We start from the raw sequence: 21,760 nt of genomic DNA on the forward strand, positions 1-21,760 counted from the left end.
TCACTCTGACACAATCAGTTAATTTCGTAGCAACACACAAAATGCCGGAGGAACTCAGCAGGCCAGGCAGCATTTTAAATTAACATTCTGTAGAAGAAACATTACGTTGCAGTTCAACAAGACATTGGGAAGACTGCATTTGGAATATTGTGATCAGTTTTGGTCTCTATACCAAGGATAGGTGACATTAAGCAGAAATGAGTGCAGAGGAGATCTGTCAAAACTCAAAGGACTGAGGAATGGAGAGAGGTCAAGTAGGTTTGTCTTCATTATCATCATCATCATTATGTTCTGTGTCATGTGATGTGGGCAATTATGATCTTTGACCATGACTGTCCTTGGCAAATTTTTTTACAGAAGTGGTTTGCCATTGCCTTCTTCTGGCCAATGTCTTTACAAGACGGGTGACCCCAGCCATGATCAATACTCTTCAGAGATTGTCTGCCTGGTGTCAGTGGTCGCATAACCAGGACTTGTGATCTGCACCGGCTGCTCGTACGACCATTCACCACCTGCTCCCACGGCATCATGTGACCCTGATTGGTTGGGGGGGGGAGGTTGTTAAGTAGCTACTACACCTCACCCAAGGGTGAGCTGCAGGCGAGCAGAGGGAAGGAGCACCTCACACCTCCTTTGGAAGAGACATATCTCCACCTGCCACCCAGGTTAGGACTTTTTTTATTGGAGTGTAGGAGACTGAGAACTACAACCTTGTTGTGGTTTGGAGTTGTGTGTGCCTCAATGGCCCGGAGAGCCGTGTTGGCTGGAGTCAAGGCTTTATGTTTTGGCTCTTGGTAGGGCCACCCATGCCAACCAGGTGAAAGGGTAGAGATCAGACTAAGAGTGATGCACTGGTCATCCAGGTACCTGTATGGGGGTTCAGCTTAGGACTTACAACCCTGACTGGTCGAACAAACAGAAACAGCAATGAAGAATCCTTCTACATCTGAGTGTGATGTTATTCCTGAGTCTCCACCCAGGACTTCCATGACTGACAGTAGTGAAAACCGAGAGAAAACTACGGTCACGATGAAGGAAGCCCTGAACACCAACAGAGGGGGAGGACCTTCATTGCTGCCCCTAAACACCAGTGAGGTAACAGACAGTAAGTAGTAGGAGGATGAGGGGTGGCCTTACAGGGATGTATGATAACATGATAGAGATTGAAATAGGTGTAGACAGGGTGTGCGCACGTGGGCTTTCTCCCAGGCTTGGGGAATCAAGAACAAGACAGCACAGGTTTTAGGTGAGATGGGAGACATTTAACAGGGACCTGATGGGCAACTTTTTCACCCATAGCGCAGTGAGTTTCAAGAACGAGCTGCCAGAGCAACTGGCTGAGACAGGTACAATAACAGCATCTGAAAGGCTCGGACAGTTACATGGACGGGAAAGGGTTAGAGGGACACAGCAAATGGGTCTAGCTCAGATGGTCAGCATGGGGAAGCTGGGCCAAATGGCCTATTTCTGAGCTGTGCAACTCTATATCAAACTAAACTAAATCCCTTCCACCTAAACAATGTCCATATCCCTCCATTCTCTGCACCTTCACATGCCTATACCGAGTGGCCATTTTATTAGGTACACCTACTCATTAGCGCAAATATCCAATCAGTCAATCATGTGACAGCAACTCGATGCATAAAAGCATGTAGATGTGGTCAAGAGGGTCAGTTGTTGTTCAGACCAAACATCAGAATGGGGAAGAAATGTGATCTGACTGACTAACCGTGGAATGCTTGTTGGTGCCAGATGGGGTGGTTTGAGTATCTCAGAAACTGCTGATCTCCTGGGATTTTCATGCACAACAATCTCTAGAGTTTACAGAGAATGGTGTGAAAAACAAAAAAATACCCAGTGAGCAGCAGTTCTGTGGGTGAAAACACCTTGTTAATGAGAGAGGTCAGAGGAGAATGGCCAGACTGGTTCAAGGGACAGGAAGGCGACAGTAACTGAAATAACCACACGTTACAACAGTGGAGTGCAGAACACGTTGAACCCTGAAGTGGATGGGCTACAGCAGCAGAAGGCACAAACACACACTCAGTGGCCCCTTTATTGGGTATAGAAGGTACCTAATAAAGTGACCACAGAATGTATCTGAGAAACTCATAAACATCACCCCAGATCCCATTCACCTCACCATGGTCTTACTGAAGTCTTTACAGACCACATCTACCAATCCCCCCTTATCAACCTTCTTGGTTACTTCTTCATAAAACTTGCCTACCTGCTGCCTTGGCTTCCACTGTAATAGGAACTCTCTGACCTTAAACCTCTCGTATTTCCCTTTTTGTATAATATCTCACTTTGACAGACACCCCTTTGTCCACAGTCTACTCCAATCAACTATTGTCTAATACCATTAGCATTTGCCTTTCCTTGATTTCGAAACTGAATCCATGGACCAAATCTCTACTTTGCTGAGGCTTTACAAGGTATGGGCCAGTCTGCACTTGGAGTATTGTGAACAAATTGCACCCCTTATCTAAGGAAAGGTGTGTTGGAACTGGAAAGGATCCAGAGGAGGTTTGTGTGAATGATCTGGGAAATGAAAGGGTTAACATATGAGGAGCGTTTGAAGGCTCCAGGCCTGTACTCACTGGATTTTAGAAGAACAAGTTGGGATCTCTTCGAAACTGATTGAACAATGAAAAGCCTAGATGGAGTGAGTGTGGAGAGGAGGTTTCCTATAGTGGGGGAGTTTAGGACCAGAGGGCACAGATGGAGTGAGTGTGGAGAGGAGGTTTCCTATAGTGGGGGAGTTTAGGACCAGAGGGCACAGATGGAGTGAGTGTGGAGAGGAGGTTTCCTACAGTGGGGGAGTTTAGGACCAGTGGGCACAGCCTCAGAATAGAAGGGTGTCCCTTTAGAGCAGAGATGAGGAGGAATTTCTTTAGCTGGAGGGTGGTGAATCTTCAGAATTCATTGCCACAGGTGGCTGTGGAGGCCAAGTCTTTGGGTGTATTTAAAACAGCAGTTAACAGGTTCTTGATTAATAAGGGTGTCAAAGGTTATGGGGAGAAGGCAGAGGAATGAGGTTGGGTGGAAAATAAATCAGGCATGATGAAATAGGCCAAATGGCCTAATTCTGCTCTTGTATGTTATGGTCTTCTCCATAACTAAGTTAAAACTAACACAGCCATGGTGACTGTACTGAGGGAGCTCTCCCCATGGGAGCTCCCTTATTTGCCCTGCCCTTGTTCCAAAGGGTAGGGCACCTTTGCTCTCTCCCTCGTAGGGGCTTCTAAACTGTACACTGTTCCTTAAGGTTGTTATATCTGAGGGTGGTAATGGGGACAAGCTCCCACTATCTATTAAATGCTCCCAATGGTGTGTGACTCAAATAGCCCCTGACAAACAAGTCCAGACACTGGCCTCCTGGCTTGGCAACTAAGCCCAGCAGAACTGTTTCTACTGACAGGAAAAGGGACAAAGGCAGGTTACTGGTGCCTTAAAACCAGTTGCTTTGGACAGATTGGGCTCATCAGCCATGGTTGGCAGCTCATCTAGGAGAAGGAAAACGCTGATCTCACCCTTGGCTGCCCACTCACGGGGTCGGCTTCGGGAGTAAACCCCGAGGGAAAAATCCAGGGCTGGAGTCCCTAAGGCAGTCCTACGCTGAGTTCAATATTGACTCCTGTGATGCTGCTGCTACCAAACTGTATCGGTCTCTGCCGTTCCTTTGGGTGCCTCAGTTGCGCAGAGAGGGGAGCTTGCTACAAGGGCAACAGCTTGCTCTCCATGTTGTATTGCCCAGGCTTGCGTATCTAGACAGCTAGGACACAATATCCATGGTCGACTCTGACCGACGGAGGCCCTTCAGTCCACATTATTATGTTGACTTTTTAACCTACTCCAAGATCAGTCTGAAACTTCACTCCTACATCACTCTCGGTTAGGGTCAGGGTTAGGGTGAGGGTTAGGGTTCTAGTCTGCTTCTGGATTTACATTTGATCAAATTCATAAGACTGAATCTACATTTCCAAGTGAGCACTAGAAGCTTGAAACGTTCCAATAACATTAACAAGAATTGACAGTTCTTCAGGTTCTTCATTTCTAAGCAAGTAGTTCAACGTATCAGCGAACTCCTTCATTGACCCCGTCGAAAGTTTCTCAGAAACGACAATTTGAAAGCACAATATTGCTACGTTATTTTAGAGGCAACTCCTTCATCGTATCAGTACCCGAGTATTTTTTGTCAGGCATACAACATTCTCTTTTCCAAATTCAGAACTGGTTGCATTTGCAATTCCAACAGGGTCAAAATCTTGCCATTCTTTTTAACTCATTGTGAGAAAACCTATTATCCAAGTGATTATGCGACAAGGTTGAAATCTGTTCAATTTAATTATAAATAACTGTTCAATATTTTTAAAAGACTTAAAATAATTTATTTAATGTAAATATCATTTCATGTTGAGAAAAAAGGACTTTAAAAACTTTACTTTAAAAACATACAAATAATAAAGTTATTGAGGATTAAACAGTACAGCCTGTGTGTTTCATTCTTCATCTCCCTTCTTCAGGAAAATAATTGGAATTTTAAGTGCATTGGCACATTAGTGTTCTCAGAAAAACTTTTAAATATTTTTCTCTGAAGTTCTGTATAATTCTTTGAGTTATATGTTTGTTTGAAACAGTGAAAAGAAAGCCTGTTTTCACCCACGTGGCTTGTGTGAGTGAAATGTTTAAGTTGCATGGAGACACGGCCATAAGCACGCAGTGAAACTGCTTGGAAGCATAGTATTGCTGATTACAGAAGATGATAATTCATTGGAGTATTTTTATATTTTGTGTTATATTTTTGATCATTTAGAATGAAAGTGATATGTTACCATGGAATAACAGAAATGATAGTTAAAACAAAAATGGCCTGAATGTACAATTGGGGAAATAATTGAATTTGATTTTTGCAATCACAAACAAGAGAAAATCTGCAGATGCTGGAAATACAAGCAACACTCACAAAATGCTGGAGAATTCAGCAGCCAGTCAGCATCTATGGAAAAGAGTACAATTGACGTTTCAGGCCAAGACCCTTTGGCAGTTTTCCCTTTCTCAGCTGCGTGGCAATGAAGGCTCTGTGCACGGCAGCATTTCTGTTACCGTGTGGCTACACACCTCCGCAGCTTAGAGGGAACAGTGCTCCCTCTTATCCCCTTCTCTTCTCCTCACCTGCATATCATCTCCCTCTGGTTCCTCTCAACCATGATCCACTGTCCTCTCTTGTCAGACTCCTTTACCCCTTCCACCTATCAAGTCCTAGCAACCTCCCCCTACTCCACCCAGTCACCTTCCCCGTCACTTGGTCTCACCTCTCACCTGCCAGATTGTATTCCTCCTCCTCCCCCTCCCCGCAACTTCTTGTTCTGGCAGCTTCCACCTGCCCTTCCAGTCCCAAAGAAGGGCTTCGGCCTGAAACATCGACTGTTTATCCAATTCAATAGACGCAGCATTTTGTGTGTTTCCCTTTGGATTCCAGCATCTGCCGCCTCGTTTATCCCTCTCCTTGACCCTGTGAAGGACTACAAACCATGAGCAGTTGTTGGAGGAAGTGAATAAACAATTTCACAGAATTTTCTTTATTCATAGAGCCTTTTTAACTTTATAAAATTCAACAACAATACAGAAAATTCAACCACTGCACAGTATTTCAGCCTCTTTGAAGTCCACATTTACAGATTTCACAGGAATATGTGAAATCCACTATATATACTGTTTATGTACAAAGTTTATAGGGCGGTTTGTCTCCTGTGCAACAGGAACAATCCACGCCCACCCCTCCTGAGCCAGGACTGCGTGTGCCAGAATGTAGGCTGCTCAGATCAGTAGTCGTTGGATTGGGAGAGGAGCTAAATCCCACGACTGGTAGGTTGGGGTGGGGGGGGTGGTAAAGTTAGGACTGAGGGAAGGCGGGGGGGAGGGTGTCCAGCAGAGTGGTGATGATCGAGAGAAGGGCTTGCCCCAACCACTGGCCATTGTCTCTTCCCTTCCACTGTCATAGTCACGATGTCTGGGGATGCTTGTGGAAGAAGAGATGGTATTAGCATAGAACATAACAGCACAATACAGACCATTCAGCCCGTGATAATTCTACCAACCTTTTAACCTACAGAACTCCAAGCCTTCCCTCCTACATAGCCCTCCAGTTTCTATCCTCTATGTGCTGGTCTAAGTTTCTTAAATGTCCCTAATAAACCTACCTACCTCTACCACCACCCCTAGCAGTGTGTTCCACAGACATGCCACTCTCTGTGTAATGAACCTCCCTCTGATATCACCCCCCCCCCAAATTTTCCTCCAATCTCCTTAACATTATGCCCCCTCTTATCAGCCATTTATGTCCTGGGAGAAGGTCTCTGGCTATCCACATGATCTATGCCTCTCATCACATTATACATCTCTATCAAGTCACCTCTCATTCTTCTTCACTCCAACAAGAAAAACCCTAGTTTGCTCAACCTTTCCTCATAAGACATGCCCTCTAATTCAGGCAGCATCCTGGTAAATCTCCTCTGCACCCTCTCTAAAGCTTCTATATCTCTCCTATGAGGTGACCAGAACTGAAGATAATATTCCAGGACTCAAACACAAGAAATTCTGCATAGTCATAGAAAGTACAGCAAAGGAACAGCCCTTCAGCCCATCTAGTCCATCCCAAAACTAAGTAAACTGCCTACTCCCATTGACTGCACCATAACCCTCCATATCCCTACTATCCATTTACCTATCCAAACTTCTCTTAAACTTTGAAATCTAATTTGCATGCAGTTCATTCCTCTCATGATCTTCTGAGTGAAGAGGTTTCCCCTCATGTTCCCCTTAAACTTCTCATCATTCACCCGTAAGCCCATGACCTCTAATTGTAGTCCCACTCTACCCAAGAGGAAAAAGCCTGCTTGCATTTACCCCATTTATACCCCTCATAATTTTATATACCTCTGTCAAATCTCCCCTCAATCTTTTATGGTCCGAGGAATAAAGTTCTAACCTATTCAGTCTTTTCAAATAACTCAGGTCCTCCAGTCCCGGCAACGTCCTTGTAAATTTTCTCAGTATTCTTTCAACTTTATTTACATCTTTCCTATAGGTAGGTGACCAAAACTGCACAGAACTCCAAATTAGGCCTCACCAATGTTTTATACAACTTTAACAGGACATGTGCACGGATTTACAAAGGCCAGAGTGTGAAAGGCTTTCTTTACGATGCTATCTACCCGTGATGCCACTTTCAATGAATTATTGACCTATATTCCCAGATCGCTTTGTTCTACCGTATTCCTCAGTGCCCTACCTTTCACTGTGTAAGATCCACTCTGGTTGGTCCCACTGAAGTACAACACCTTGCACTTGTCTGCATTAAATTCCATCTACCATTTTTCAGCCCATTTTTCAATTTGGTCAGATCCCACTGTAAGCCATGATAGTCTTCCTCACTGTCCACTACACCCTCAATCTTGTTGTCATCCACAAATGTGTGACCCAGTTTACCATATTATCATCCAGATCATTGATATAGATGACAAGCAACAATGGACCCAACACCAATCCCTGCGGCACAACGCTAGCCACAGGCCTCCAGTCAGAGAGGCAACCATCTACTACCACCCTCTGGCTTCTCCCACAAAGCCAATATCTACTCCAATTTACTATCTCATCTTGAGTACTGAGCGACTGAACCTTCTTGATCAACCTCCCATGTGGGACTTTGTCAAATATCTTACTAACGTCCATGTAGGCAACATCCACTGCTTTTCCTACATCAACTTTCCCAGTAACTTCCTTGAAAAACTCTGCAAGATTGGTTAGACATGACCTCCCACACATGAAGCCATAATGACCATTCTTAATCAATCCATATTTATCCAAATACTCATATATCTGGTCCCTTAGAAAATCTTACAATAACCTCCCCTGTCCTGATGTCGGGTTCCCCACCTGGTATACTTTTACAGCCATTCTTAAACAGCAGAACAACATTAGCTATTCCCCAATCCTTTGCAACAAGGGGGAGAACGCATTGGACCTGGTTTACCCAAACATCCCCGACGCGTACCGGGCAGAGCCCCGCCCCCACCTCGGCTACTCAGACCACATTTCTGTTATGCTAATCCCAGCATACAGACCAGTTCAGAAGCAGGTGAAAACCTGACCAGCAGGAGCCATCTCTGCTCTTCAAGACTGCTTTGAGAACACTGACTGGCACATGTTCAGGGAGGCTGCAACTGATGGCGACCCTACCAACTTAGAGGAGTACATAGCATTAGTGACCAGCTACATCAGCAAGTGCATTGATGATGTTACTCTGCCCAAGACCATCACTATACACACTAACCAGAAGCCATGGATGACCGCGGAGGTGTGTGTGCTGCTGAGGACCCTGCAGTTTGCGTACCGTCCCAACCGCTCAACAGACGATGCCATTGCCACCACCCTCCACCTGGCCCTAACCCACCTGAACAAAAAAGACACATACGCTCGAATGCTGTTCATAGACTTCAGTTCAGCATTCAACACAATCATCCCTCAGAAACTGATTGGAAAGCTGAGCCTACTGGGCCTGAACACCTCCCTCTGCAACTGGATCCTAGACTTCCTGACTGGGAGACCTCTGTCAGTCCGGATCAGGAGCAGCATCTCCAACATCATCACACTGAGCACGGGAGCTCCCCAGGGCTGCGTGCTCAGTCCACTGCTGTTCACTCTGCTGACCCATGACTGTGCTGCAACACACAGCTCAAACCACATCATCAAGTTCGCCGATGACACGACCGTGGTGAGTCTCATCAGCAAGAACGACGAGACAGCTTACAGAGACGAGCTGCAGCGGCTAACGGACTGGTGCAGAGCCAACAACCTGTCTCTTAATGTGAACAAAACAGAAGAGATGGTTGTTGACTTCAGGAGGGCACGGAGCGACCACTCCCCGCTGAACATTGACGGCTCCTCAGTAGAGATCGTCAAGAGAACCAAATTTCTTGGTGTTCACCTGGCAGAGAATCTCACCTGGTCTGTCAACACCTGCTCCATAGCAAAGAAAGCCCAGCAGTGTCTCTACTTTTTGCTGAGGAAAGTCCATCTCCCACCCCCCATCCTCATTACATTCTACAGGGGTTGCATTGAGAACGTCCTGAGCAACTGCATCACTGCCTGGTTCAGAAATTGTACCATCTCGGATCGCAAGATCCTGCGGCGGATAGTGAGGTCAGCTGAGAAGATCATCAAGGTCTCTCTTCCTGCCATCACGGACATTTACACTACACGCTGCATCCCCAAAGGAAACAGCATTATGAAGGACCCCACGCACCCCTCATACAAACTCTTCTCCCTCCTGCCGTCTGGGAAAAGGTACCGAAGCATTCGGGCTCTCACGACCAGATTATGTAACAGGTTCTTCCCCCAAGCTATCAGACTCCTCAATACCCAGAGTCTGGACTGACACCTTACTGCCCTATTGTCCTGTTTATTATTTATTGTAATGCCTGCACAGTTTTGTGCAATTTATGCAGTCCTGTGTAGGTCTGTAGTCGTGTTGTTTTTTTATGTAGTTCAGTCTAGTTTTTGTATTGTGTCATGTAACACCATGGTCCTGGAGGAACGTTGTCTCATTTTTACTATGTACTGTACCAGCAGTTATGGTCAAAATGACAATAAAATTGACTTGTCTTGACTTGATACCTCACCTGCCATTAAGGATGATTTAAATATCTCTGCTATGGCCCCTGCAATTTCTGCACTTGCCTCCCACAGGGTCCGAAGAAACACCTTGTCAGGCTCTGGGGATTCATCCACCCAAATTTACCTCAGGACAGCAAACACTTCCTCCTCTGTAATGTGCATAGGGTGCATGACCTCGCTGCTGCTCACTTCTATAGATTCTGTGTCCATCTCCCAGGTAAATAAAGATAAAAAATCCATTTAAGATCCCCCCTATCTCATTTGGCTGTACACATGGATCACCATTCTGGTCTTGCAGAGGACCTGCAGATGCTGGAAATCCAAAGCAACACGCACAAAATGCTGGAGGAACTCAGCAGGTCCATGGAAATGAACAGACAGTCGATGTTTTGGGCCGAGACCCTTGTTCGGGACAATATTCCAAGTGTGATCTAACTAGGATTTTATACAGCTGCAACATTACCTCATGGCTCCTGAGCTCAATCCCTTGACTAACGAAGGCCGTCACACCATACACCTTCTTAACCACCCTGTCAACTTGTAGTGCAACTTTTAGAGATCCATGGACATGGACCCCAAGATAATTAGAAACATACATAGAAACATAGACAACCTACAGCACAATCCGGGCCCTTCGGCCCACAAAGTTGTGCCGAACATGTCCATATCTTAGAAATTACTAGGCTTACCTATGGCCTTTCTATTTTTCTAAGCTTCATGTACTTATCCAAAAGACTCTTAAAAGACCCTATTGTATCCGCCTCCACCACCTTTACTGGCAGCTCATTCCACGCCCTCACCACTCTCTGCGTAAAAAACCTACCTCTGACATGTCCTCTGTACTTGGCCTGCTGAGTTCCTTCCACATTTTGTGCACCTTCCCTCCCCTCTCCCCTCCCCTTTTCCCAACCATGATTCCCCTTTCCCTGCCCCCTTCACACTCTCAGTCCACAACAGAGACCCAGATCAGAATCTGGTTTATCATCACTCACGTATGTCATGAAACCTGTTTTTCTTGTGGCAGCAGTACAGTGTAATACAGTAAATTACTACAGTTCTGTGCAAAAGTCTCGGGCACTCCAGCTATATATACTGTCTGTGCCAAAGACTTTTGAACAGTTCCGTAAAACTAGCGAGACAACATCTGATGATGTCATTTATTGAAGGATGTGAGGCTCTGAGAAAAGGTTCATCAGGGTGCTGTCTGGATTAGTGGGTAGGAAAGGCTGGACAAACTTGGGTTGTTTTCTCAGGAGCAGCAGAGGATTATGAGAGGCTTAGATAGACAGATAGTGTCTCTTCTCCCCCAGAGTTGAAATGCCTAATATTAGAGGGTATGCATTCAAGGTGAGTGGGGTAAAGTTTAAAGGAGATGTGAGAGATAAGTTCCCTTTTACACAGAGGAGTGGTGGTGCCTGGAATGCGTTGCCGGGGGTGGTAGTGGAGGCAGATACAATGGAGGCTTTTAATGGGTCTCAGACAGATAAATGGATGAGCAGAGAATGAAAAGACATGGACATTCCTGGAATCCTACCGCACAGAAACAGGCCCATTGCTCTAACTCGTCTTGTCATGGCAACTGTGTTGCCCAGCGAGCCAGTCTCCTTCGACCCACAGACATCTAAACCTCTCCCAGGCATGTACGGGTTTAGATGGCTTTTAAATGTTGCTGATTGTGTAAACTGAAGGGATTAGTTTGGGTAGGTGTTTAAGTAGTTCGACACAACATTGTCAGCCTAAGGGCCTGTTTCTGTACTCTACTGGACTATGTTCCAAGCTGAAACCTCTGCTTCGCTGGCGGGAGCCATTTAGCCCATCTTCTCCTGTACTGGATCGAATCACAGTATGAGGAGATGGCCCCGTGAGAACGAGGAGGTCTGAAGAACAGAGTGCAGGAATTGGCAATGCCACATTTCAAGAGTCCAGGTCTGTTTAGAGTTCGAGAATGATCTTAGGAGTCTCCCTGTCTGTGAAATTTAAAATTCTCCATCTCAGAGATCAGAGAATGGGTCATGGGATTTCTGCATCAACACTGTTGAGGCTGAAAGGGTTTACAGCTCTATGCTGCTGGTCGAACCATAAAGTTCAAAGTAAAATTCATTATCAGAGTATATGTCACCACATACAACCCTGAGATTCATTTTCCTGCCGGAGTACTCAGCAAATCTATAGAATAGTAACTACAACAGGATCAATTATATCAACTATAACAGAGTGCCGAAGACATGAAACTGTGCAAATGCAAATATAAATAAATGTCAATAAATAATGAGAACATGAGAAAGTGAGATAACAAGTCTTTAAAGTGAGATCAATGGTTGTGGGAACATCTCAATAGATGAGTGTAGTTACCCCCTTTTGTTCAAGAGCCTGATGGTTGAGGGGTAGTAACTGTTCCTGAACCTGGTGGTGCGAGTCCTGAGGCTCTTGTATATACAAGAGAACATGGCCTGGGTGGTGGGGATCTCTGATGATGGATGCTGCTTTCCTACCACAGTGTTTCATGCAGTGGTTGGAGGGCTTTACCGGTGATGTACTGGGCCGAATCCACTATATAAAAATGTGACGTGAAAGGGAGCTCATCAAAATTTCTACTTCACCACTGGATAAAGGCTTTGCCGAGTTATAATGGCGACACTTGCCTATATCATATTCCTGGCCTTCAGCAGCTTCTGCCTCCTCTCTGGGGGGACCTCATCCAGGTTCAGTCCATGGTTGCTGGCGCTGGGGGAAGAATAATTACACCCGTTATACTCGAACACCGACAGCGGGGTGGGGAGGACGGCAAGGTTGGGGGGTTGGAGGTGAACAGTTTCAGTCTCCGACTGTAGAACTTTCACTCTGCGGGGTGTTTACACTGTGCGAGGGTCGCACCGGACTCTCTCTGTCCCGCTGTCACTCTGCGGGGTGTTTACACTGTGTGAGGGGGGCATCGGACTCTCTCTGTCCCGCTGTCACTCTGCGGGGTGTTTACACTGTGTGAGGGGCATCGGACTCTCTCTGTCCCGCTGTCAATCTGCGAGATGTTTACACTGTGTGAGGGTTGCTCCGGACTCTCTCTGTCCCGCTGTCACTCTGCGGGGCGTTTACACTGTGTGAGGGTCGCACCGGACTCTCTCTGTCCCGCTGTCACTCTGCGGGGCGTTTACACTGTGTGAGGGTCGCACCGGACTCTCTCTGTCCCGCTGTCACTCTGCGGGGCGTTTACACTGTGTGAGGGTCGCACCGGACTCTCTCTGTCCCGCTGTCACTCTGCGGGGTGTTTACACTGTGTGAGGGTCGCACCGGACTCTCTCTGTCCCGCTGCGGGGTGTTTACACTGTGCGATGGTCACACCGGAGTCTCTCTGTCCAGCTGTCACTCTGCGGGGTGTTTACACTGTGTGAGGGGCACCGGAGTCTCTCTGTGCCGCTGTCACTCTGCGGGGTGTTTACACTGTGTGAGGGGCACCGGAGTCTCTCTGTCCCGCTGTCACTCTGCGGGGTGTTTACACTGTGTGAGGGTCGCACCGGACTCTCTCTGTCCCGCTGTCACTCTGCGAGGTGTTTACACTGTGTGAGGGTCGCACCGGACTGTCTCTGTCCCGCTGCGGGGTGTTTACACTGTGTGAGGGTCGCACCGGACTCTCTCTGTCCCGCTGCGGGGTGTTTACACTGTGTGAGGGTCGCACCGGACTCTCTCTGTCCCGCTGTCACTCTGCGGGGTGTTTACACTGTGTGAGGGTCGCACCGGACTCTCTCTGTCCCGCTGTCACTCTGCGGGGCGTTTACACTGTGTGAGGGGCACCGGAGTCTCTCTGTCCCGCTGTCACTCTGCGGGGTGTTTACACTGTGTGAGGGTCGCACCGGAGTCTCTCTGTGCCGCTGTCACTCTGCGGGGTGTTTACACTGTGTGAGGGGCACCGGACTCTCTCTGTCCCGCTGTTACTCTGCGGGGTGTTTACACTGTGTGAGGGGCATCGGACTCTCTCTGTCCCGCTGTCACTCTGCGGGGTGTTTACACTGTGTGAGGGGCATCGGACTCTCTCTGTCCCGCTGTCACTCTGCGGGGTGTTTACACTGTGTGAGGGGCACCGGAGTCTCTCTGTCCCGCTGTCACTCTGCGGGGTGTTTACACTGTGTGAGGGTCGCACCGGACTCTCTCTGTCCCGCTGTCACTCTGCGGGGTGTTTACACTGTGTGCGGGGCACCGGAGTCTCTCTGTCCCGCTGTTACTCTGCGGGGTGTTTACACTGTGTGAGGGGCATCGGACTCTCTCTGTCCCGCTGTCACTCTGCGGGGTGTTTACACTGTGTGAGGGGCATCGGACTCTCTCTGTCCCGCTGTCACTCTGCGGGGTGTTTACACTGTGTGAGGGGCACCGGAGTCTCTCTGTCCCGCTGTCACTCTGCGGGGTGTTTACACTGTGTGAGGGGCACCGGACTCTCTCTGTCCCGCTGTCACTCTGCGGGGTGTTTACACTGTGTGAGGGGCACCGGAGTCTCTCTGTCCCGCTGTCACTCTGCGGGGTGTTTACACTGTGTGAGGGGGGCATCGGACTCTCTCTGTCCCGCTGTCACTCTGCGGGGTGTTTACACTGTGTGAGGGTCGCACCGGACTCTCTCTGTCCCGCTGTCACTCTGCGGGGTGTTTACACTGTGTGAGGGGCACCGGAGTCTCTCTGTCCCGCTGTCACTCTGCGGGGCGTTTACACTGTGTGAGGGTCGCACCGGACTCTCTCTGTCCCGCTGTCACTCTGCGGGGTGTTTACACTGTGTGAGGGGCACCGGAGTCTCTCTGTCCCGCTGTCACTCTGCGGGGTGTTTACACTGTGTGAGGGGCACCGGAGTCTCTCTGTCCCGCTGTCACTCTGCGGGGTGTTTACACTGTGTGAGGGGCACCGGAGTCTCTCTGTCCCGCTGTCACTCTGCGGGGTGTTTACACTGTGTGAGGGGCACCGGACTCTCTCTGTCCCGCTGTCACTCTGCGGGGTGTTTACACTGTGTGAGGGGCACCGGACTCTCTCTGTGCCGCTGTCACTCTGCGGGGTGTTTACACTGTGTGAGGGGCACCGGAGTCTCTCTGTGCCGCTGTCACTCTGCGGGGTGTTTACACTGTGTGAGGGGCGCACCGGACTCTCTCTGTCCCGCTGTCACTCTGCGGGGTGTTTACACTGTGTGAGGGTCGCACCGGACTCTCTCTGTCCCGCTGTCACTCTGCGGGGTGTTTACACTGTGTGAGGGGCGCACCGGACTCTCTCTGTGCCGCTGTCACTCTGCGGGGTGTTTACACTGTGTGAGGGGCACCGGAGTCTCTCTGTCCCGCTGTCACTCTGCGGGGTGTTTACACTGTGTGAGGGGCACCGGACTCTCTCTGTCCCGCTGTCACTCTGCGGGGTGTTTACACTGTGTGAGGGGCGCACCGGACTCTCTCTGTCCCGCTGTCACTCTGCGGGGTGTTTACACTGTGTGAGGGGCACCGGACTTTCTCTGTGCCGCTGTCACTCTGCGGGGTGTTTACACTGTGTGAGGGGCACCGGAGTCTCTCTGTCCCGCTGTCACTCTGCGGGGCGTTTACACTGTGTGAGGGTCGCACCGGACTCTCTCTGTCCCGCTGTCACTCTGCGGGGTGTTTACACTGTGTGAGGGTCGCACCGGACTCTCTCTGTCCCGCTGTCACTCTGCGGGGCGTTTACACTGTGTGAGGGTCGCACCAGAGTCTCTCTGTCCCGCTGTCACTCTGCGGGGCGTTTACACTATGCTAGGGTCACACCGGAGTCTCTCTGTCCCGCTGTCACTCTGCGGGGTGTTTACACTGTGTGAGGGTCGCACCGGACTCTCTCTGTCCCGCTGTCACTCTGCGGGGTGTTTACACTGTGTGAGGGTCGCACCGGAGTCTCTCTGTCCCGCTGTCACTCTGCGGGGTGTTTACACTGTGTGAGGGTCGCACCAGAGGGGTGTAAGGGGTTCACTCTCATGCTGTTGGGGAGAGTGAAGTCTGGCAGCACAACAGGAGCCACACTGAGCAACGCCAGCATTGTAGTGAATCCCGCAGGTGGGGCAATGGAGAGAGAGCATTGTGTCTCATATTGGAGGGGGCACCTCACTGTGGGAGCGTCGTGTTATTTGGAAAGAATATGGAGACAAAATCGGTCACCCTTCTGGGTGAGCGTGGTGGATCAGGTAGAATGGGGGAAGTGTGGGAGATCACATAATCACTTGGAAATGTCTATGGGTACCCTGTTAGTGGGATCTTGCTATGTAATATCCTACAAAATTAGGCGGCATCTATGATCTGGGTAAAATGTATGATTTCTTATGGGTGTGGGGGTGTACTTCACCCCAAACCAGGATATTGGGAACTGTCCCAGGGTCTACTGGTGTCTCCTACATTCCTGTGTCTGTATTCGCCCCATACACATGAAAACAGCTGCGAGCTGTTCTGCTGCAGAATCGCGGCAAGAGGAGGAGAACATTTGGCCCATCTCGCCCGTGATGGCTTATCGCCAGGCAATTCCTGCACCCAGAAGCTGTCTGGTTCCATACCCAGGCAGGAGGTCGGGAGGTGTCGGGAGTGGCTTGTTGAATCCCTCACGTCCTACGAGCCAGAAGGTGTCTTCTATCCCTTTTCCCTTGGAAGAGAAACACAGTTAGTCCACTGTCAGGTTCAAAGTCATACTGGGTATGAATAGCAGCAGCAGAACTCCCCTGCCTCACCGCACCTCCTCCAAACTAGGTTTTGTGATCTGCCCTTATTCACTTCCTCCCTCTGACACTCCAGCTACAAAGTACAGAGTCCTCGTTACCCTCTGTCTGACAGCTCCATCTACATCCATCCTGGAGTCACTGAGTCATACAGCACAGAAAGAGTCCCCTCGGCCCAAGTGTCCGTGCCAACATGAAATCATGGATCTCTCTCACTTTGACTGTCTGTCTGTCTGTCTCTCTCTCTCTTGTCTGTCTCACTGTCTCTCTTTTGACATAACACACACAGATAGTGAGTTCTGACCATTGCCTGGAAGTATCTGCAGATCGTTTAATTTTATTGATATATTCCGTCACACATCAAGGCTGTGAGGATTAGCTTTCCACAGTACAGTACAAACACAATAAAATACACAGCACAACACCAGTGCAAACTGAGAGAGAGAGAGAGAGAATCTAGTCTGAGGCAGTGTTAAGGTTTTTCAGGTCAGTTCAGGAACCTGATGGTGGTGTTGAAGAACTCCGAGATGTGGGTCTTCAGGCTTCTGTACCTTCTGCTGCTCAGCTGGCAGTACCGAGCCCAGAGCTAGGCCTGGACAGTGAGAGTCACACTCACTGCTTATGTTACTTCTCTCTGGAACCTGCTTAGAGTGCCTGACTGGAGGTTGGTACAGGCTTGTTCAGGTGCCCAGATCACAGGCAGGTACACAGAGAGGAAAGGTTTGGAGGAATACGGACAAATGTGACTAGCTCAGGAAGGAATGGATGAGTCGGGCCAAAGGGCCTATATCGCTCTAAATAGAAGGCTACTCGGCCCCTCTACCCATTCTATATCTTTTACCTCAGGGCCACCTGCCATCAGTCAAACAATCCTGCTGGAAAATTGAACTGTTTATTGTTTAGACTCAGTTATTTCAATTTCCTTCACTTACACCATGTTACTGGCAAAGGGAGTCTGCCTGGTAGGGAACTGCTGGTGGCGGTGTTCCCCTGCCCCCTACCCTTGTCCTTTGAGGTGGGGGGTTTGGGAATGTCTGTCAGAGTAAGTGTGAGTGATCCTGCTGGATTGTGTCAGAATACGTACCTTTAACTCCGTTTTCCCCCTCAGATCTATTTTGTAGCCAAGGTTCAAACTTCTCAGAATTCTGACTGTATTCTGACTTAAGTGGATTCTGTAGGCTGCAAATGGAAAAAACTTCATAAAGTAGACATAGTCGTGTAATAACAGACACCTGAGAGTATGTACAGGGTGGAATCCTGTCCAAACGTTTGGGAATAACAGACCCCTGGGAGTGGGTTACAGGCCGAGATCTAATCTAGAGACTCAGGGTGTTTATATATAGATTAACAGATCCCCAGGAGTGAGTTGCCTGCTGAGATCTAATCCAGGGGTTCGGGAGGTTTATATAAATAATAACAGATCCCTGAGAGTGAGAAACAGAATGGGATCCAATCCAGGGGTTCAGGGTGTTTATATATAGGACAACAGATTCCTGGGAGTTTGAGATCCAATCGAGGTATCAGAATGGTTTGTATTTTTCTAGCACGAGCTCCCAGATACAGGTCCCTCTTGAGACCCAACTGTCCCACTGCGCCTCCCACAGTGCATCTCAATGAAGTGCAGAGGATCTCTTCCCCTGGAAACTTGTGAACTATACTTATCCCTCCACAAACTCCCCCGGAGACACACCAGACTCATTTTTCCACTCAGTGGGACCAGCTGGTGGCTGCTCTCCCTGGGCCTTTTGCTCTCTCTGTTAGTCTCTTCCACACGCACAAGATCGTGAGGCGCAGGAGCAAAATTGGGCCATTAGGCCATCGAGTCTGCTCCAGCCGTAGATCACAGCCAATTTACTATCTCGTTCAACCCCGTTCTTCCGCCTTCTCTCTGTAGTCTTTGATGCACTGACTAATCAAAAACTCATCAACCTTCGCTTTAAGTATACCCAATGGTCTGCCCTCCAGAGCCGCCTGCGGCAATGAATTCCACAGATTCACCACACTCGGGCTAAAGAAATTCCTCTCTTTCTCTGTATTAAAGGGTCATCCTTGTGTTCTGAGTCTGAGCCCTCTGGTCCTAGACTCCCCCATTCTCCACGTCCACTCTCACTAGGCCTTTCAATATTTGATAGATTTTGAGATACCCCTCATTCTTCTAAACTAATAAGCACGGGCCCAGGGCCATCAATCACTCATATGCTAACCCTTTCACTCCCAGGATCATTTTCGTGAACCTCTGGAGCCACTCCAAAGCCAGCATATCCTTTCTTAGAGGCTCAAACCTGCTCACAGTACTCCTAATGTAGTCTAACCAATGCCTTATAATGTCAATGTCAACTACAGACCCCTGCCATTACCAGGGTTTAATCTGTGGTGACTGGTGAAATCGTGAATGGGTTGTATAAGCTATCACTGAATTTTGAGCAATGCACACAAAATGCTAGGGGAAGTCAGCAGGTCAGACAGCATATTGGGGTCTTGGGGTCCGAGTCCATAGAATGCTCAAAGCAGCTGTGCAAGTTGACTCTGTGGTTAAGAAGGCGTACGGTGTATTGGCCTTCATCAATTGTGGAATTGAATTTAGGAGCTGAGCGGTAATGTTATAGCTATATAGGGCCCTGGTCAGATCCCACTTGGAGTACTGTGCTCAGTTCTGGTTGCCTCACTACAGGAAGGATGTGGAAGCCATAGAAAGGGTGCAGAGGAGTTTTTCAAGGATGTTGTCTGGATTGCGGAGCATGTCTTATGAAAACAGGTTGAGTGAACTCGGCCTTTTCTCCTTGGAGCGACAAGATAGATAGATAGATAGATAGATAGATAGATAGATAGATACTTTATTCATCCCCATGGGGAAATTCAACTTTTTTCCAATGTCCCATACACTTGTTGTAGCAAAGCTAATTATATACAATACTTAACTCAGTAAAAAATATGATATGCATCTAAATCACTATCTCAAAAAGCATTAATAATAGCTTTTTAAAAAGTTCTTAAGTCCTGGCGGTAGAATTGTAAAGCCTAATGGCATTGGGGAGTATTGACCTTTTCATCCTGTCTGAGGAGCATTGCATCGATAGTAACCTGTCGCTGAAACTGCTTCTCTGTCTCTGGATGGTGCTATGTAGAGGATGTTCAGAGTTATCCATAATTGACCGTAGCCTACTCAGCGCCCTTCGCTCAGCTACCGATGTTAAACTCTCCAGTACTTTGCCCACGACAGAGCCCGCCTTCCTTACCAGCTTATTAAGACGTGAGGCGTCCCTCTTCTTAATGCTTCATCCCCAACATGCCACCACTAAGAAGAGGGCGCTCTCCACAACTGACCTATAGAACATCTTCAGCATCTCACTACAGACATTGAATGACGCCAACCTTCTAAGGAAGTACAGTCGACTCTGTGCCTTCCTGCACAAGGCATCTGTGTTGGCAGTCCAGTCTAGCTTCTCGTCTAACTGTACTCCCAGATACTTGTAGGTCTTAACCTGCTCCACACATTCTCCATTAATGATCACTGGCTCCATATGAGGCCTAGATCTCCTAAAGTCCACCACCATCTCCTTGGTCTTGGTGATATTGAGACGCAGGTAGTTTGAGTTGCACCATATCACAAAGTCCTGTATCAGTTTCCTATACTCCTCCTCCTGTCCATTCCTGACACACCCCACTATGGCCGTGTCATCAGCGAACTTCTGCACATGGCAGGACTCCGAGTTATATTGGAAGTTTGATGTGTACAGGGTGAACAGGACCGGAGACAGTACGGTTCCCTGCGGCGCTCCTGTGCTGCTGACCACCGTGTCAGACCTACAGTCTCCCAACTGCACATACTGAGGTCTATCTGTCAAGTAGTCCACTATCCAATCCACCATGTGAGAGTCTACTCCCATCTCCGTTAGTTTGTGCCTTAAGATCTTGGGCTGGATGGTGTTAAAGGCACTAGAGAAGTCAAGGAATGTAATCCTCACAGCACAACTGACCCCATCTGACAAAGGATGAGAGGTGATCTGAAAGAGGTGTATAAGATGATGAGAGGCATTGATCGTGTGGATAGTCAGAGGCTTTTTTCCAGGGCCGAAATGGTTGCCCCAAGAGGACACAGGTTTAAGGTGCTGGGGAGTAGGTACAGAGGAGATGTCAGGGGTAAGTTCTTTACTCAGAGAGTGGTGAGTGAGTGGAATGGGCTGCCAGCAAAGGTGATGGAGGCGGATACGATAGGGTCTTTTAAGAAACTTTTAGATAAGTACATGGAGCTTAGTAAAATAGAGGGCTAGTAATTTCTAAGGTAGGGGCATGTTTGGCACAACTTTGTGGGCCGAAGGGCCTGTATTGTGCTGTAGGTTTTCTATGTTTCTATGTTTCATCTATGGAAGGGAATAAACAGTCGGCATTTCAGACCAGAGCACTTCAACAGGACTGGAAAGGAAGGAGCCAGAAGCTAGTATAAAAAAGTGGGGAGGGGAGGGAAAACTGGCGATGGATAAGACCATGTGAGGGGGAAGGTAGGTGGGTGGGCGAGGGTTTGATAAAGTGAGAAGCTGGGAGGTGATGGGTAGAAGAGGTAAAGGCCGAAGGAGGAATCTGATAGGAGAGGCGAATTGACCATGGAGGAAGGGAAGGAGGAGGGGAACCAGAGGGAGGTGATGGGTAGGTGAGAGGGGAGCCAGAATGGGGAAAGGAAGAAGAGAGAAGGGGGGGAGGTAAGTTGAAATCGATGTTCATGTCATCAGGTTGAGGCTTCCCGGATGGAAATGCGAAGTTTCTCCTCCAACTCGAGTTTGGCCTCTTCTTGGCAGTAGAGGAATGAGAATCGGAATGGGAAGTAGAAATAGATGGGTGGCCACTGGGAGATTTTGAAGCAGACAGAGCATGGGTGCTTGGCGAAGTGGTCTGGTGCAGAATTCCTCGTGTTTATCACCACTGGTTTGAGACGTCCTTTGTTTCAACAAGCAACATGGGGGGGGGGCGGTGGGGAGGAAGAGATTTCAAACTCTCAATCTCCCAGTGGTCAGGGACTTCCATGAGGAGCACAGATGTGGGAGAGCAGTGACTTACGCAGTCCAGTGGACTCCATGCGGGACGCGGTGTTGACGGTGTCTCCGAACAGGCAGTAACGAGGCATGGTCAGACCCACCACTCCAGCCACGCAGGGACCTGCAGCGAGAAATGACCATTCAGGGCAGTGTTCTGTGGCTTACCAGTGGCATTTCGCCCCATCAAAGCTGTACTGCTCCCCACTCAGCAGTCCCCTCAGGCCCACTCCCCACCCATCCAGTCACATTTAGAGACACAAAGTACACTGCAGATGCCGTGGTCAAATCAACACGTACAAACAAGCTGGATGAACTCAGCAGGTAGGGCAGCATCCATTGAAATGATCAGTCAAAGGATGCTGCCCGA

The 21,760-nt window shown here is 48.5% G+C and overlaps 1 protein-coding gene across 1 annotated transcript in view; it reads right to left on the reverse strand.

The window, feature by feature from the left end:
• Positions 1-4,756: 4,756 nt before the first annotated feature.
• The window catches only part of LOC140729327 (retinal guanylyl cyclase 2-like), a 76,649-nt gene continuing 59,645 nt past the window's right edge, over positions 4,757-21,760 (reverse strand). Inside the window, exons 16-20 of the mRNA XM_073048961.1 lie at positions 21,416-21,514; positions 17,448-17,542; positions 16,205-16,290; positions 12,324-12,405; positions 4,757-6,025 (exon numbers count right to left, since the gene is read on the reverse strand). Coding sequence (XP_072905062.1) covers positions 12,324-12,405; positions 16,205-16,290; positions 17,448-17,542; positions 21,416-21,514 — 362 coding nt within the window. The 3' untranslated portion in view covers positions 4,757-6,025. The remainder of the gene's footprint in view (positions 6,026-12,323; positions 12,406-16,204; positions 16,291-17,447; positions 17,543-21,415; positions 21,515-21,760) is intronic.

The sequence above is a fragment of the Hemitrygon akajei genome, chromosome 6, assembly GCF_048418815.1.
Source record: "Hemitrygon akajei chromosome 6, sHemAka1.3, whole genome shotgun sequence".
NCBI lineage: Eukaryota > Metazoa > Chordata > Chondrichthyes > Myliobatiformes > Dasyatidae > Hemitrygon > Hemitrygon akajei.